Raw genomic sequence first — 17,549 nt, 5'->3', positions numbered from 1 at the left:
GGGAAAGGGGAACCTCAAAAAAGGAATTGCTTCCATCAGCTCTGCCTGTGGGCTTGTCTGGGGGGCATTTTCTTGATTAATAGTGGATGTGGGAGAGTTCAGCCCACTGTGGGCTGTGCCAACCCCTCAGCACGTGGTCCTGGGTTGTCTAAGAAAGCAAGGTGAGTGAGTCTTGGAAGCAGTGTTTCCCTGTGGCTTCTGCTTCAGTTCCTACCTTGGGTTCCTGCGTTGGCTTCTCTAGATGATGAACTATACACGGTAAGTTGAAATAAACCCTTGCAGTTAGTTCAGTGTTTTTCACAGCAACGGAAAACAAAGCAGGACAAACCCCAGGAGCAACTTTTGTTGTCGGTCAGTGCCTTGTAGTTTTAGGCTCCAAGGACTGAACCGACTATGAATCAAAAATATTTAAGAAAAAAAAAGCCACTGTACCAGCCATGCGCAGGGATTCTGTCAGTGTTCTTTAAACAGTACGGTATGGCGACCGTGGGCAAGTGTTGCCCTGTGTCGGGTTTTACACGGGATCTAGGGATGATCTGAAGTTACAGGGACAAGGGTGTCGGTTTCGTGCACCATCACAAGAAGTTTGAGCAGCCTCTGATTGAGGTGCTCACAGCGTGGTCCTTGAACCGGTCCTTCCTGGAGACGGGATACACTGGTACTGCTGACCTCTGGAAGACAGCAGAGGAGAATGGACCTAACGCTGGTGGACAGCTAGCCTTGTGGGGTGTACCCTGTGAGATGAGAGAATGAGACATTCTAGGTAGAGCGCCAGGCACTTCAGCTGACAGATGAGGTTTCTGAGCCCACAGAGCTGAGGGCCACACTCTGAACAGGGCCTAGCGACCTTTGCATGTTGTCTGACCTTGCCTGCCTAGAGGCTGCATGAGCCTCCTTCTATATCTCCTTTGCGTGAAGCACGCTCAAGTGACTAGGTTTGCTGAATTGCTCTGCTTGCCACAGCAACACAAAATGAACGGAGACACAACTCATGCAAAATCTCGGTCTCTGCCCCAGACCTCATGACCCTCATGCATGTTGCTGGAGTTTAGAAACCACTGATATTGAGAACTGACTATGAGAAGCCCCATTGCCACCCTGGGAACCAAATATCTACCACATAAACTTTTGGGTCTGCTCTCAAGACATTTCTAGATTATATCACTAGTTTACATGAGCTATACCTAAGCCATGAACTAGGTCTATAGGAATTCAGGCATTAGCAGTCCCTGGATTAGTTAACAGTGTGTCAAAAGAAAACCCCACTCTCCTCCCATACTGAATAGAATGAATACATTATATTAATAACCTGGCAGCTTAGAATAATTTCTCCATAAATATAAAATCAGATTCTCCACGAAGGCCAAGCAGATACCGTCTTCCATCTGCAGGTAGAGATATTTGCCTGAGCTTAGAATGGCCAAATGGGTGAATCAACATCTGAGCTACTTGCCTATGGTAGTAGAGGGCACAGCCAGGACTTGAACCCAAAGCTTCTGACCCTGTATTCAATGCTTTCTTGGCCTGTGGTCCTGGTCTCTCAGCCAGAGCCATTCTGGTGTGAGGCCATTTCACACACATAGAGGAGGAAATGAGGTAAAACGAAGAGTCCCGCTGTAGTATACTTCCTGAGGAGATGCTTGGGCTCCATGGTCTTAGCGGGAATGTTCCAGACGGTAAATATGAGGGTGGGAGTGTTGGAGGAACTGGTCATGCGATCTGAGCGACTGATGAACTATGATTCCAGGAGCAACACCTGCCGAGAATAAAGAAAACACAGAAGACACCTGGGATTCTCAGCAGTGGCTCCAGAAATACAGCTTGAAGGCCCAGAAGCTGACCTTTTATGACGTCCTTACTGACTGCTCCTTCCGCCACGCTGATGGAGTCGTTGACATAAGAGCCAAACCGGAAGACGAGTCTGTGCAGACCAGTGCGGTAGGTGAAAGCTGGTGGAGCTGTGGGCCTTCTCTTCTGGCCTGGGGGTGGGGGAGCAGGAAGCCTCCCTTGGATCACCAGCCGAGGGAAAGACCACAGTGAAAGATGGCAGGGAAGGGAATCATCCAGAGTTTCCGTGAAACAGATGTCCCTTTGCCTTCCGCCTTCTTCTCTAGATGGTACCCACGGGAGTAGTCAAAGCCTGGGCATGGCTTCTGCACGTCTTAGTCTGTTTTGAGTGGCCAAAACAAAATGCCTGATGCTAGGTGCTTTTTGAAGAAAAACTTATAGTTAGCTCACACTTTTGGAGGCCTAATACCAGGTAGGTACCATCTATTTAGTCTCTGATGCAGTTCCCTAACTCCTAGCGGTGTCACAGAGAAGCAGAAAGCCATGGGCAGCCATGGATAGAATGAGCTGGCCATGAGCATTACTAGCTAGCCATGGGCAGAACTAGCTAGCCATGAACAGAACTAGCTAACCATGGGGCAGAATGAGCTAACCATGGGGCAGAATGAGCTAACCATGGGGCAGAACTAGCTAGTCATGGGCAGAACTAGCTAGCCATGGGCAGAACTAGCTAGCCACGGGCAGAACTAGCTAGCCACAGGCAGAACTAGCTAGCCATGGACAGAACTAGCTAGCCATGGACAGAACTAGCTAGCCATGGACAGAACTAGCTAGCCATGGACAGAACTAGCTAGCCATGGACAGAACTAGCTAGCCATGGACAGAACTAGCTAGCCATGGACAGAACTAGCTAGCCACGGACAGAACTAGCTAGCCACGGACAGAACTAACTACCCATGGGCAGAACTAGCTAGCCATGGACAGAACTAGCTAGCTATGGGCAGAACTAGCTAGCCACGGACAGAACTAGCTAGCCACGGACAGAACTATCTAGCCATGGACAGAACTAGCTAGCCATGGACAGAACTAGCTAGCCATGGACAGAACTAGCTAGCCATGGACAGAACTAGCTAGCCATGGACAGAACTAGCTAGCCATGGACAGAACTAGCTAGCCATGGGCAGAACTAGCTAGCCATGGACAGAACTAGCTAGCCATGGGCAGAAGGCTGAAGTGCTGATGACTTCATTGTGCTGCAACCAGATCTCATTCCGCGAGATCAGCATGACTTCCTGGCATCAGCAGTCCCCATGATCTTCCAGTCTACCTTGCCTCTTAGAGCTTTCCCTGCTCCCAACACTGCCACCACGGGTGCCTACACCACAGGCCCTTTTGGAGACACACTCAAGATTTTAAGCTATAACAGCAGATAGAAATGAGTTATATCCAAGCTACCAGCTGGGTATAGAAGTTCAAGTCTTGCAAGTTTCTGAATTGTTCAATATTATGTCAGATGAGAGGCTCTGTGTTCTCCCATGTTGAATAGAAGGGAGAAACTGCTGGTGAGCATGTAAGAACCAGGTGTCCCTGTGGTCCTCTTGAATCTCAAACGTCTTGAAGATGCATTACTCCAGTGAGCACCTGCCAGCATATAGTAAATTTCCAGTAAACATAAAATTGGATTCTCCAAAGGCTCCTAGCAGCAGATGAGCCTGTGTTTCAAGCTCTGAGAGATATAGTTCCATTGTGCCAAATGGGTTCCATTGGGATGCAACTTCTCACAGTGTCTGACTCTGGCTCCCAAAGACCAAATTATTCTCAGTTTGAATGCTTTCTAAACTCTCCCATCATGCATTTGAGTCATTAGGTCTGAGGTGGGTACCAGAATTTTACATTAGTTATGTCACGGATGAGAGGGGAGGGGAGAAAAGAGAGAGGGGAGATAAGTGTGATCTGCAATGGTTGGTGGTTCTCAACACGAGTTAGAATCACTGGGAGAAAAAAACTTTGGGCTTACCTATGAAGGAGATTCTAGATTGGGCTAAGAGAGGTGTGAAGATCTACCCTAAATGTGGGTAGCACCAGTCCAGGGCTTGGGGTTCTAGACTGATTGAAAAGGAGAGAGAGAGAGCTGAGCACCGGCACCCATCTCTCTTCTCCCTGACTGCAGATGCGGCGTTGAGCAGCCGCCCCATGTTCCTGCTGCCATGCCCGCCCCACCACGATGAACTGTACCCTCAAACCATGGGCCACGACAAAACCACACTTCCTCCCTTAACTTGGGTTTGCTGGGTACCTTGTGACAGCAGCAAGAAAAGTAGCCCAGGCAGGGAAGCTGATGTAGTTTGTAACAGTCCACTGTTAGGGTAACTAATCCCGCTTCTGAGCCTCCTAACTCATGCCAACAGAAATACTAGGGTGTCTGTTAATCAGCTTTTAAAGGCACCACCTACTGGCACTGCCCTGTTGGGGACGAACACTCAGTACGGTGGGGACAAACCACATTCAAACCATAGCAGACATCCAGGTGAGGGTGAAGGTGGAGGACCTACAGCTGCACACTAGGAAATGGTCATGTGTCGGTGGAGAGCAGGGACCATGATACTCAGAATCAATTATTAATATATCCAGAGATGGACAGAGAGACTAAGCAGTGTCACATTGTGAAGCAGAAAATTGTGTGTGTGAGTGTGTGTGTGTGTGTGTGTGTGAGTGATTCGATTCAGGGTCAAGGCCATGACTGAGAGGCTTGTAGATCCACCAGAGGGGACCCTGCCCACTCTGATGTGTAACTACGCTGGCTGACCACCCAGCCCCTTGCCTGACCTCCCTCCCTGTTCGGGCTGTTTTCTTCTAGCTGTTCAGGTTCCGCTGTGTTGTGCTTTTACCTCCTTACCCCTGTGTGCTTACGATGGACTGCAGGAGGAAAATACATAAATTGAATTAGAAAAATGCAGCATTGACGAAAAGCTTGCTTCCTGCCGTATCCTAGGAGGCCGAGTAATTGCTGCCGCACAGGGGAAATCTCATTAGTGGCTTTCCTCCCGAGCACAGTTTTCTAGCTTTGTAGACATCATTCAGTCATGTTCAGGAAGTCATCCATAACTAAATTTTCACTTAGAAAATATTCAGTCCTGGGTATTTATAAGTATTCAACCTTGCCGATTTTGACATAGCTGCTGTGAGCTTCCGACAATATGGCAGGCTCTGGGTCAGGCTCTGCTATGGACTTTGCCTTCCTTCTTTGCAGTTTCAATGAAATTTGAAGGGCCAGTTTGAAGAAAGAGGCTTACAAATGTGGAGCTTAGCTCATGTTTCCTGTGCTAATGCAAAATAATATGGTGAAGGTTGAGAATTATGCTAACTATTCCTTTTCATAGATGGTGGTGGGAAAACATTGTTCCTTCATATTTTCAGACCCTAGGTCCCAAGTTGGGTTGCTCCCAAGGTTGTGTTATGTAGGGGGACATTGTGGCTGTAAAATGGGTGGACTCTTAGAGTTCCCTGGCAGCCAGGGGGTGAATCCAGTGTATGATTATTTATATAAACATTGGTTTAGATGTGGTGTAATTGTTCACATCTGAGAAATGAATGACTAGAAAGACCTTGGTGTGTAGTGTTTCCAAGATGGATGAAGGGGCGGGGTTCATTTCACTACCAGTAGCTTCCTTCTTTCTGTCTTTAAACTGGGCATTGTCAGGTCCAACTTGGGACCTGCCTGTCTGAGCACAGAGCTTAGCTGGTAGGAGATGCCCAGGAGACACGGTCTTTTCTCTATCACAGACACTGACGTCACAAGTAGAGAATCAGCCCTGGGAGTGCTTTGTGCTCTGTCTCGTCAAGATACTCTAGCTGCTTGTGCTCAGTTTCAAACTGAAGGGATGAGGTTGCTGGGCCTCCTGGCTGGTAGGAAGTCCTGTGACAGACAGAGGCCGCTGCGAATGGGACCCTCTGGGCTGCCACGTCACTGTGCCATTCTGTCACGCTGCTGCCTGGTAGCCTGCCTCCCCGTGGCTTTGTGGCCTGCTGTTGCTTCGCTTGGCTGTGCTTGACTTCCAGGGAAATATCGTGGGACTGAGAGAGAGGCAGGAAGGATGCTTTTGTGGGACAGTCCCAGGGGTGTGGTGGAGAAGAAGAGGAAAGGCACCATGGCGGAGGACAGCTCCCTTCCCACCCCCTTTGGCAGCATATTGCTCACCACTGACCCACCACCTGTCTCCTGGTTCTCATCCCTATGTGACCCTTGAGCTCTTGGGCTGGACTTTCTCTCTTGAACCCATTGGCCTGATGTGGGTGGTAGCCTTCTCTCCTGTTGCTGCTTCCTGATGAGCCTTACCAAGTCATCAGACCTCCTCGGGCTATGCTGAGCCCACTTCACCTGCTCATGTCCTTGAAGATGAGTTTGTTCCTTGCCACTGTGGACTCCAGCCCCTGTTTTCAGTCTTCAGGATGTCAGTTCTACGTGGATGACTCTTACGACACTCTGATCTTTTTTTTTCTGTAGCCCCTCTTCCAACGACTTCCTCCTCCACACCGCCATTCCCCTCCCTGCCGTAGGTGTGCCTTCGACTTAGTTATTATGAAGGTCTGCAAACATAGCCCACACAGTCAATTCTAACCATACCACTTAGATTACTTTTCTAGGACTTTCCCCAAAGCTATTGAAATCCAACGTTGTGCCATTTCCTGGGAATGACCATTGACAGTTCTGGGGAGATCTGGGGGCAAGCACTCAGTGGCGATGCCCAGTTTCACTTTGGATTAGTGCTTCCATCCCCAGGAAAAGTTGAACTTGCTCCTATCTAACACTCCATGCATGGACTCATCTTTGACTCGTTCATTCATTTCCCCCTTTTGCTTTAGGCACTGAATGTTGTCTTCGAGAGCTTTCCATCAGTTTATAAGCATGCATTTTATGATTGTGTGTATCTGCTCGTGCATGCATGTGCGTGCATGTGTGTAGGTCAGAGGTCAATGTCATGCTCTTGATTGCTCTCCTTCTTATTTCTTCTTTTGAGAAAGGGGCTCTTCCTGGGCCAGAAGCTCATCCATTGATTTAGCTAGGCTGGCTGGCCAGTGTGCTGAGGATCTGCCTGTCTCTGTCATTTCTCTGCCGCTCCTCCGCCTGCCAGACTGTGTTTACATGTGTGCTATATGCCCGGCTATTTCCATGAGTGTTGAGGATCTGAACTCAGGTCTTCATGCTGTGCAGGAGGTACTTTACCAGCTGAGCCATCTCCCTAGGCTACTGTATGATATTTGATTACACACAGGCATTTGATGGCTTTTTCCTACTGTGCACGGCTCCCACCCCCTCAGAGTGGTGACCACTAGTATCTGCCTCTGCCTGTGCCTCATCTGCTTCCTTCTGTTTCTCCTTGAAGGCCAACTCTTCCAACGAATGTGATCCATTCTCTTTCTCCAGCTCTTCCCTTCCCTTCCTGTGTCTCAGAATCTACTCTGATTATGCAAAATCCCCACTTCTCCGTGAAAGCTGGGATGTATGAAATTTTAAATTCAGGGATCAATTCCTATTTTCTAATGCTCTTTCCCCTCTCCTTCCTTCCTTCCTTCCTTCCTTCTTTCCTTCCTCCCTTCCTTCCTATCGTCTCTATTATCCCCTCCCATCCCCTTCTCTTTCCATCTCTCTTTGCTCCCCTTCTTTCCTCACCTCCCTTCCCTCTTCCTTTCTTTTTCTCTCCTTTCCCCTCTCCTCCCCTCCCCTTGCAGGAATCACTGGCTTCTCCAAGACACAGATGTGATCACATTTGTACTTCTGACCTTGTCCATGGCCTCCATCACAGGATTGTCTGTGGAGCAGACACCAGCACATGCTTGTTAAGTTTAGACGTGAATGATCTCTCAGTGGAGATGTGTGCTAAGAGGTGTACAAGTCAAGTAGAGATGGGGGTGCTACTTGGCTATTTTTCTTCCTTATATGGTTTCTGAGTGGCCTTGTTATTACAGCGTTAGCCCCAAAGCCTAAGGCCTGGGATTCCCCACAGAATGGGCTCATTCATATCCCATTATTCCATTTAGAGAGGTAAGAGTGAATGATTTCATCAACATGGCTGCTATTCACATTGCAAAGTGTAGTCAAAAAAGTTCATTGACCCCAAAGTCTGTCTTTGGGGTACCGCCTTGAACTGTAGTCTTCGTACAGGAAGAACTGGGTCAAAGGGAAAGGGCTGTCGACTTCAGCTGTCCTGGGCAAACTCCATCTGTTTGATCTTGTCTCAGTTCTGGTTCTGTGAGGTTTGAAGTTGTTACCTCCATTGTTGAGAGGATTGGTTTGTAAGATAGTTAAGGCTGCTGTGTGGGGGAAGGCATCTCATTATAGAGTCATGTATCTTTGAGGCTCCACTGTTCCTGGAATCCGGAGTAATTGCAGGTTTAGCACAGACCTTCAGGCGCCTTTTTGGGTGGTATCAGGGGGGATCTGGAACAGGACTCTGCACAGTGAGATGTTTCAGTTGCTCTTATCAGTATCCTTGCAAAAGGGGCAATGCTAGCCACTGTTACATTATGTCCAGGCACTCCTTTGGAGATTAACATCCCAATGTGCAGATTTACCAGGTAATGGCTTCCGAGGAGACAGATACAAGATGGATACAGAGATGACCAGACTTTATTCAGTTTTTAGTTATTCTTGTGGACCCATGTGAGGAATCGTGGGTTTTACCCCCACTGAGAACCTGTTCGAGCCTGTGACTTTGTCCTTTCTTTAGGACCCCAATAGGAAGACAATCCATGCCAAATACTGCAGCAGATTCATCTACATTCCCTGGAAGGATGGGAGCTTGGTCCACGTCAGCATCACCAAGGAGAAGTGCAGATGGTACAGTGAGAGAATTCACACAGCCCTGGCCAGGATCCAGAGGAGGTTGGTGTGTTCGTATGTGGTCACTAGTGAGCTAGTCTCTCGTGCAATACTGCGTGAGCCCAACTGAGTGAAGTGACCAATAGACGTCATTGTCAAAGAGTCCATCTGATGGTTTATTGATGATATTATTAATAAGAGAGAAATACTAGTATTCAGATTTCGTCAGAAAGAGAACACAGAGTTGTTATTGTGTGTGCATGGTGGGGGGACATATGTGCATGTATGCGTGTGGAAGGGAGACAAAGGTTGATGTCCATCTGAATTTTTGAGGCAGGGTCTCCCACAAAACCTGGAGCCCAGTGATTAGTTAGGCTGGCTGACTAATGCTCCCCAGAGAGCTGCCTGTCTCCCCGGGACTGGGGTTACAGATATGTACCACTATCTCTGGCTTTTATGTGGGTGCTGGGCATCAGAGCTGGGGTCCTCACGCTTTTGTGACAGGCACTTTGTCAATGGCGCCATCTCTTCAGCTTCAAAAGGAGCAGTTTTGAAGTGATGGCTATTAGGAGATTAAGGGGTACTTCTATCTATGCTTGGGGGTGGGGGCAGTTGTGAGGCATGGGTATATTGTAGACTATATTGCATCTATACTCTCTTACAGAACTATTCCAGCTCAAGGCAGCTCTTACATAGCTGTGACAAATTGCAAAATAATCAGGTGCTGTATATATTTTAGAAAACAATGAGAATGCATGACCTCCTATCTGTCTTTGTCCTGTTGTGCTCTTACAATCCGCCATGCTCATTGAGTATGGTGTACTGATGCCATGACCTCAGGGTTGATTCCATGTGGATAACTTAAATTAACACCCTCAGGTATCAGATGTCAGGAGACAGTTTTAGACCATGGAGATCAAATTCATTTAGGGATACTGGCCCTGAAGTCTCAGAGAACTGGAAAAATAAGAAATTAAAAAACAATGAAAACCTCAGCTCTGCCACTTGCTGTTTGGCCCTGGGCAAGTTAGTTAATGTCTTTCTGCATCTGTTTCCTTGGTTATAAAGTGGGAATAGTGATGACATTTGTAAATCTGCTCTGTGGATTATGCCAGATGCTAAATCTGATGGGTTTAAGCCAGTGGCAGCCTGCTACAGCCATTTGAAAATGAACGTCCCCTCCATCCTTGTGCCATTTTTTATTACAAAGTCATAGTATTTATACCCAGAGCCCTAGCATCTCAAAGGCCACATGGTGATGGATTACTCACAGAAAGCTTCCCTGTGTTGAGAGTCTCCCCTGCTATGGCTTCAGAGATGATTCTTCAGTTGTGTTTCTAGTCTTGTAGGGGACATGCTGCTTTCAATGCACTCCAGCCTCTGGGTCCCTTTGTCCCTTGCCTTTCTGGTATCAAGAGTGGGTAGGAGCTCTTTTCCTTTTCTGTTTCCTGCAGAATTCTGAGAATTGTTACCATCTCTACCTTATATGTTTGGCAGAGTTCACCTTTAAAGCCTGGAGTTTCCTTCTCTGTAGAAAGATTTTGTGGTACAGAACTTGGACAACATTAACATTTCTTGGAAAGTAGGCTGTATATGTTAGTTAGATATATAAATTTCATTTTGTTGGTTGTATTGTGCTAGTCATCCATACTGATTTTTTTCTTTAGTTGTTCTATAAATTATTGAGAAATGTTGAAATTGCTGCGTCTTTTCTGTGTGGCTCTTTTAGGTCTATCAACTTTTCCTTACTACTTTGAAATTCTGTTAGTTGGTGCATGTATGTTGCAGAATGTTATATCTGCTTGGTGGATCAGCTCCTTTATAATATGAAATGCCCCGTTCAACTCTGCTAAAATTCCGTACTAGGAAATGTATTTACTCTGATATCTGAGTAGTTAGTGACTCAAGCCTAACCATCATCATTGTCTCCAGGGTTCATCTTTTTCCTTTTCTCTGTGCCTACCTGGCTGATTATTAACTGGGCTTTTTGGAGACAGAATGTGTACCAGCGATGGTAGTGCCACGATGATTCACATTTAACTCGCTTATCATTTATTTTCTGTTTGCTCTGTCTTCTCTCTGCTCACTTTTAAACTTTTGTGTCCCTGTCTGTGGCCTTTTTCTTTCTTCTCTTTGTCTCCACTGTTGCCACATTTGCCCTATCTGCTATATGTGACTATTTGACATTTATGCTATACATATTAACCTCTCAGTCTGCCTTCAGACAAGATCATACCACTTTGTGTATATTATAATATTACAATGTCCACCCCCTCTGTCTTTTCCATAGCTACCACGAACTTTACATCTGCAGCCCCTATGAACTTAGCAACACAGAACAAATAGTCTAATGTCCTAATCTAATGACTAACACATAGAATAAATACATGTTGTATTTGTTCATTTCTATCACTCCTTTATGTAAATCTAGACTTCCACTGGGCATTCCTTCGTTTCTACCTGAAAAGTCTTCTTAGTATCTGTTGTGGTTTGAGTCTGTTAGTGATGGATTGTGTTAGCACTGTGAAGTGAAAACCTCTTTGATTCACCCCCCCTTTAAAGATCTTTTTTTTAAAATTTATTTATTTATTAAGGATTTCTGTCACTTCCCCGCCGCCGCCTCCCATTTCCCTCCCCCTCCCCCAAGTCCCCCTCCCTCGTCAGCCCAAAGAGCAATCAGGGTTCCCTGCCCTGTGGGAAGTCCAAGGACCACCCACCTCCATCCAGGTCTCTTAAGGTGAGCATCCAAACTGCCTGGGCTCCCCCAAAGCCAGTACGTGCAGTAGGATTAGAAACCCATTGCCATTGTTCTTGAGTTGTCAGTAGTCCTCATTGTCCGCTATGTTCAGCGAGTCCGGTTTTATCCCAGGCTTTTTCAGACCCAGGCCAGCTGGCCTTGATGAGTTCCCGATAGAACATCCCCATTGTCTCAGTGTGTGGGTGCACCCCTCACGGTCCTGAGTTCTTTAAAGATCTTTTTGCTAAGCATAGAATTCTAGTTAGAAATTTTGATCAGCTGTTTCTTTTTAAAATCTTTAGTGTATTCTGGTCTGCATGGTTTGTGATAAGAAGACCTTTATTCTTAGACTTGTTCCTCTGCACTGTGATTATTATTATTATTTTGCCCCTTGCTGCTTTTAATCACTGGGTTTCATCAAATTTGTGATGTACTCTGCTATGGTTTCTTCTCTTCTCTTCTGATAGGTTCTTTGATCTCCTTGAATCTGTGGGCAGACTGTTTTCATCAAAATAGAACATTATTTTGAATCTCTTTTCTGTTTCTCCCTTTCCTGTCTGTTGCAGAGCCTAATTACAGACACACTTCTTGTTGTTACCGGACTTTTCCTTTCTAGTTTCCTGTTCCACTTTGAATTGTTTCTCACTACTATGCTATAAGAAATTCTCTGATCTTTTTCTCTGCTGTCTCGCTTACTATGAATGCTGTATAATTTACTTTCCAGTTCAGATGTGTCCTTCTAGGTGTCCCACTTAGGGGGGTTTACATTTTATTATTTATTATAATTTGTATTTATACTTGAGAATTCCATTACATATATGTAAAGAAATAGAAATTTCCTCCTCCAGTTCCACCTGTAACCCCTAACGTGGCAATGCTTTATGCCACTGTCCTCATCACGGACTTCTTTCTCTTCTTCTTTTCTCTTCTCCTTCTTTGTAACTACTAAGACCAGGTAGTGCTGTCCCTATGTGAACGGGCATGGGGCCATCCACTGGAGTGTAGGAAACCTGTCAGCAAGAACACGCTCAAAAAGAGCAAGTCCCCACCCCAGCAGCAATAAACTGTCCATAGTTCCTCAGCAAGTGCTCTCCTGGAGCCTGGGGAGCGCCACCCCACCCTGGCTTGGGTTCTTCTAACTGACTTAGCTTTATGCAGGTCCTGTAAAGGTAACCACAGCTGCTTTGAGTTCACGAGAGCGGCACTACGTCTTGTCTAGGACTCAGCGTTTCTCAGAACTCTTCTCCATTCGCTGTCTCTGACATTCCACTTCCTCTTCTTCAATGTTTAGGACCATTTTACGTCTCCCATTTCTCTTCCTGGTCTGTTCCTGGACATGTGAAACACATTTGTAGTGACTGCATGGCCCCTTTTCTTTTCAGCTAATTCTAGTGTCTGGGTTGCTTGGGCTCTGTTGATCAGCTTTTCACTAATTGTGGATATTTTCCTGCTTTTTGGTATGCCTGGGAATTTTCTTTTTTCTTCTGAATTCCAGGCATTTTGAATTTTTACACTGTTGAATGATAGATTTGATTGCAATTTTATATATATTTTGTGAACGTGTTAAATGGCTTAGAGACAATTTGAGTCTAATCCGTATTTTAAGTTACACAGGTTTAATTAAGCCCACAGTAGTCTTTATCCTAGGGCTGACTCGGCTTTACTAGCGAGGTAACAGCATAGTGAGAATTCCACTTGACACTCTGCCCTGACTGCTGGGGAAAGGAGCTGCTGTTCTCAGGTGTGTACGCTCCAGTGAGCGCTCTTGGATGGTTTTTCTCCTTGACTTCTGTAATTTCTTCACACACATGCCCTGATCATCACTTCACCCCGACCGCTAGTGCACCCTGCAGATCTGGAGTGTGACTCTCCCACCACCTGCTCTGTATCCCTCCCAGTCTCCCTACCTTTCTCTACAGTAAATGAAGGTTGGCATTTTGCCCTACAAATTCCAGTTGCCTGAGACTTGCTGAACTCCATTCGATAAGACATTTTCTCTATCCTCTTTCCTCAGCCCTCACTGCAAGGCTTTTCCTGAAGCCATGAGCTTCAATGCATCCTGTGATGAACCTTTGAGTATTGCCCTGTGCATGCAAACCCCTGGTACTTAGTTGTTTCAGGGTCCTGAGTCCCCACAGGCTTCGGGAGCGAGCTGATTTCGGGACCTCTTGAGTCATAGCTGAGAACCTCCACACAGTAGAGATTTGGAAACTATTTGCTCGTGGCTTTCTTTGCATCTATTTTTCTGTCATATTGATTTTCTTTGTTTTGTTCTGCTTGAATTGGTGATGGGAAGGGGAGTGCCCTGATAAGAGTGCAGTTGAAATGCAAAATTTTCTTTTTAAAAAGATTTCTTTTTATTTTATTTATTTATTTTTGGTGTGTATGTGGTGTTTGCATGTGTGCACATGAGAGTGCCTTCAGAAGCCAGAAGAGAGTATTGGGTCCTCCCTGAGCTGGAGTTCTGGGTAATTGCGAGCTGCCTAATGTGAATGCTGGGATCTGAATTTGAATCCTCTGCAAGAGCTGCAAGTGATCTTAAGTGTGAGCCATTTCTCCAGCCTCAAATGTAGGGTTTTTTTTTTTGTACAGAAAAATAAACAGCAACAAAAACTAAAACCTGAAAGTCAAGAATTCGTTCATCAAAGATCAGGTATAAACAGCGTGGCAGAGTTCTGGTTCTGTAGCCCCGTGTTCAGATGAAGGCAATCCTGTCCATAGTCTCTGTTTACTTTGATACTCTTTCCTGTCTAGGATTAAGACGCTGCAAGATGGGAGTAGAGCCCTCTTTGGGAAAGTGTGTGGAGATTGCGTCTACATCCTCATTGATACATCTCACTCAATGAAGAGCAAACTGGACCTGGTGAAGGATAAGATCATCCGGCTCATACGGGTGAGGAGGGAGTGTCACAGGCTTGTGCTTGGGCTGCTGTTTCATAAACATGCTTTTGGTAGTCCTTGTCCGGAGTGGCTCTGGACAGTGGGCAGGGCCACACTGCACTGCAGCGTTCCCGAGAAAGCCAGTCCAGAAATGCGCCCCTCTGCTGTTCTAGAACTCTCTCAGTGCTCCCTGGCAATCAGACCTGTCCTCTGATTCGGTCCTTTATGTCGCCATCACCCCTGGGTCACTCAGGTGTGTGTCTATACTTTCTGTCTGGAGTTGTCTCTAACCTATGATACACAGAAACCTCTGTTGTTTCCCAGATTTTTATTATCTTGAATTTTTAACTTACTTTCCTATGTCTGTTAGGGAAGCTGTGTGCACCGGCCCCAAAGTTGCAGCTGGGAGGAGGGGAGGCCTATGATGGGGGCACCCGGTTTCTGTCCCACTCACCTGGGCTGCCCCTGAATCATTTTCTTGGAAGCAGGTTGCTTTCTGAATCCAGTTTCCATAGTAACTAGGTCTCACAATATTGTCATGAGTCTGTTGTGCTGAGAGTGTAGAGTGTTTAAGAAATACAAAATATAGCCAGCTTCTGGGGTAGGGGGCGGCGCGGTGTAGACTGATGAAAGACAAGCGAATATGTACGTACCAAATAAGAGCCTTTCCCAAGAGGTAGTGACCGAAATGATGACATTTTGAATATTCTTTTTTTATGCATTTAGCATGCTTATCAGCATTACATTAGTGTCAGTATTAAAGTCAGTATTTAATGTTACAGTACAATATTACCTACATATATGTAGGTGGCATATAATACTAGCAGTACATTCATATATAACATCTGTAGCAGCCAAACATCCAGACTCTATAAATTTGGCTCAAATCCCTTTTGCAGCAGAAACTGTTTTTCCAGTTGCACATACTTCTCAGCTAGCCTCTGCAGCTAAAAATGGATATCCTGGAGATTCACTTCAGCTTTGCTTACATTTGATGGCTTTATGGCTAAATAATAATTGTTTCTTCCAGGAACAGTTGAGATACAAGCGTAAATTCAATTTTGTGGCCTTTGATGGTGAAGCAACTGCTTGGCGGGAAAAACTTGCTGAAATCAATGAAGATCATTTGGAACAGGCCGAGTCGTGGGTTAGAAACATCAAGGTAAAATGTCTAGGCTGGGAGATGCCTGAGAATGTCTCGTGGTGGTAAGTTCACTCATGGGCTAGGAGTTGTCGAGGAATGGATTGAGCTCTGAGAAAGGCAGTGTCTATACATGGGCAGTTATTTGGCTGCAAAGGTCACATGCATCCAATCTCATTAGTCAGATCTTAACATCTACATAAACATCTATTTATAGTCATCATCCCTTGGTATCCATGGGAGCTTGGTTCCAGGACCTCCCCCGCATCCTATGAGAGCCACAGATGCTCAAATCCCTAATATAAAATGCTGTGAGATTCGCAGAGAGCCCACACAATCCCCCCCCCCATGTGCCAAAAATTATCTCCCCACAAACCCACAGCTCCCAGTGCAAGTGACGGGTATTATACTGTATCATTTAAATAATAAAGATGGGGGAAAACCTGTATAGGTCCAAACAGATAATCTTTTATGTATATGAATTTACACATCGTGTGTATGTTATGTGTGTGTGTCTGCAGATTTGTGCCTGTGAATGCAGGCATACATGAGCTTGTGGAGGCCAGAGAACAGCCTTGTGCATTGGCCCACATCTTCTGCCTTGTTTTAGACAAGGCCTCTTTGTTATTTGCTGCTTCTGTAGCTACCCCATGGGATTCTGGGAATTCTCTGCCTTTCATCTTACCATAGGAGTGCTGGGATTACAGATGCACACAATTGCACCCAGCTTTTACATGAGTTCTGGGCATTCAAACTCAGATACTCATCATTTACATAGCAAAGGGTTTACCCATTGAGCCATCTCCCCAAGCCCAGACACAATCAATCAAAAGTGCACAAACTGTGCGAATGAGCATGTGGGTGTGTAGTGATAATTTCATTTAATAATAAAAGCTCGCCTGAAGTTCAGAGAGTAAAACAGCCACACTGATTAGCCTTACAGACCAGGCAGTGGTGACACACGCCTTTAATCCCAGTAACCACACTGGTTTGCCATAGAAACTGGGCAGTAGTGGTGCGTGCCTTTAATTCCAATACTGGAGAGGAATATAAAACGGGAGGAGACAGCTCTCACTCACAGTCTCATTCTGAGATTCCTGGAGGCAGAATCGCCATTTTGGACTGAGGTAGAGGTAAGAGCCCATGGCTGGCTGTTTTGCTTTTCTGACCTTCAGGTTGAAACTCAGTTTCTGTTTCTGGGTTTTTATTAATCGTACTACTACATGTGTGCGTGTGTGCACATGCATGTGTACTCATTCCACAGTTGGTTGGATTTGTGGGTGTATAACCCTTGGACAAGGCGAGGTGGCTCTCTTTCCAAATCTGTCCTGGGCTCAGGTTGCAGCCTCTTGATGAAAACAGATTTCAGCAGATAATATTTTGGGTGCTCAGGCCTTCAGATCTGTCCCATCTGACGGTCCATCAGCATTTCAAAGGCTCTGAGGGGCCATGCAGCTGTTCCTACTGAACTTTGTTCAGAAGCAGTGAACTCCTGGGCACAATACAGTCTGAGCAGCTAAAGCTGAGAGCAAGAAGAGAGAGGAGGAGGAGGACCCAGGGAGACAGTGAAGTTATTTCTCAGGTCTGCGTTTTTCCTGGACACTGGAAAGCTGTTATTTCTTGTCACATGGGCTACCGGGAAGGACTTTCTTCTTTTAGAATTTTCTCTTGCCTTGAGCTTCTCTTAATCTCGAATATACTCCAGAACCATATGGCATTCCAGATATTTGAGAGACAGTTATATATCTGAGACAGGGCTGTTAAAAAGTTGCTTAAAATAGCTTACTGCTTGAGTATAGAGTCCTAGATTTGCCCAGCAGCCACACCAGACATTACTGAACTCCCTGAATCTGGACTGATCAAAGCAGGCCCAGGCAGACACTGGAGTGTCCCAAGTTCTTTAGGGGTTGTTTTTAAAATGGAAAAAGAAGGCAGTATGTTGAATAAAAAGATAATATTTTTAAGTAATTGGCCACCTTATCCTGGGTAGAGTGTCAAGGCTATACTCAACTTGTTAAGTTTCCAGTATTACCAATGTCCTCTTTTTACAAACTACCAGGAATAGGAGGTCAGTTGTTAATGGAGCGCTCACTGTCTACCGAGGTATTACACATTCATTCTCTTTGGGTGAGAGCATCTGTGGATTCTGCTCCGCTCACACTGGTACTATTAACAGAACGGTA

General features: G+C 45.7%; 1 protein-coding gene across 1 annotated transcript in view; it reads left to right on the top strand.

Annotated features, from left to right (window-relative positions):
• The window catches only part of Vwa3b (von Willebrand factor A domain containing 3B), a 178,044-nt gene that overhangs the window by 78,042 nt on the left and 82,453 nt on the right, over positions 1-17,549 (top strand). The window contains exons 9-12 of the mRNA XM_075978890.1: positions 1,748-1,938; positions 8,517-8,671; positions 14,100-14,238; positions 15,256-15,387. Coding sequence (XP_075835005.1) covers positions 1,748-1,938; positions 8,517-8,671; positions 14,100-14,238; positions 15,256-15,387 — 617 coding nt within the window. The remainder of the gene's footprint in view (positions 1-1,747; positions 1,939-8,516; positions 8,672-14,099; positions 14,239-15,255; positions 15,388-17,549) is intronic.

Source organism: Microtus pennsylvanicus, chromosome 7 (genome assembly GCF_037038515.1).
Source record: "Microtus pennsylvanicus isolate mMicPen1 chromosome 7, mMicPen1.hap1, whole genome shotgun sequence".
In the NCBI taxonomy this organism is placed as follows: Eukaryota; Metazoa; Chordata; class Mammalia; order Rodentia; family Cricetidae; genus Microtus; species Microtus pennsylvanicus.
Note: the sequence above shows the minus strand (reverse complement) of the source record. Positions and strands in the feature narration are given on the sequence as shown.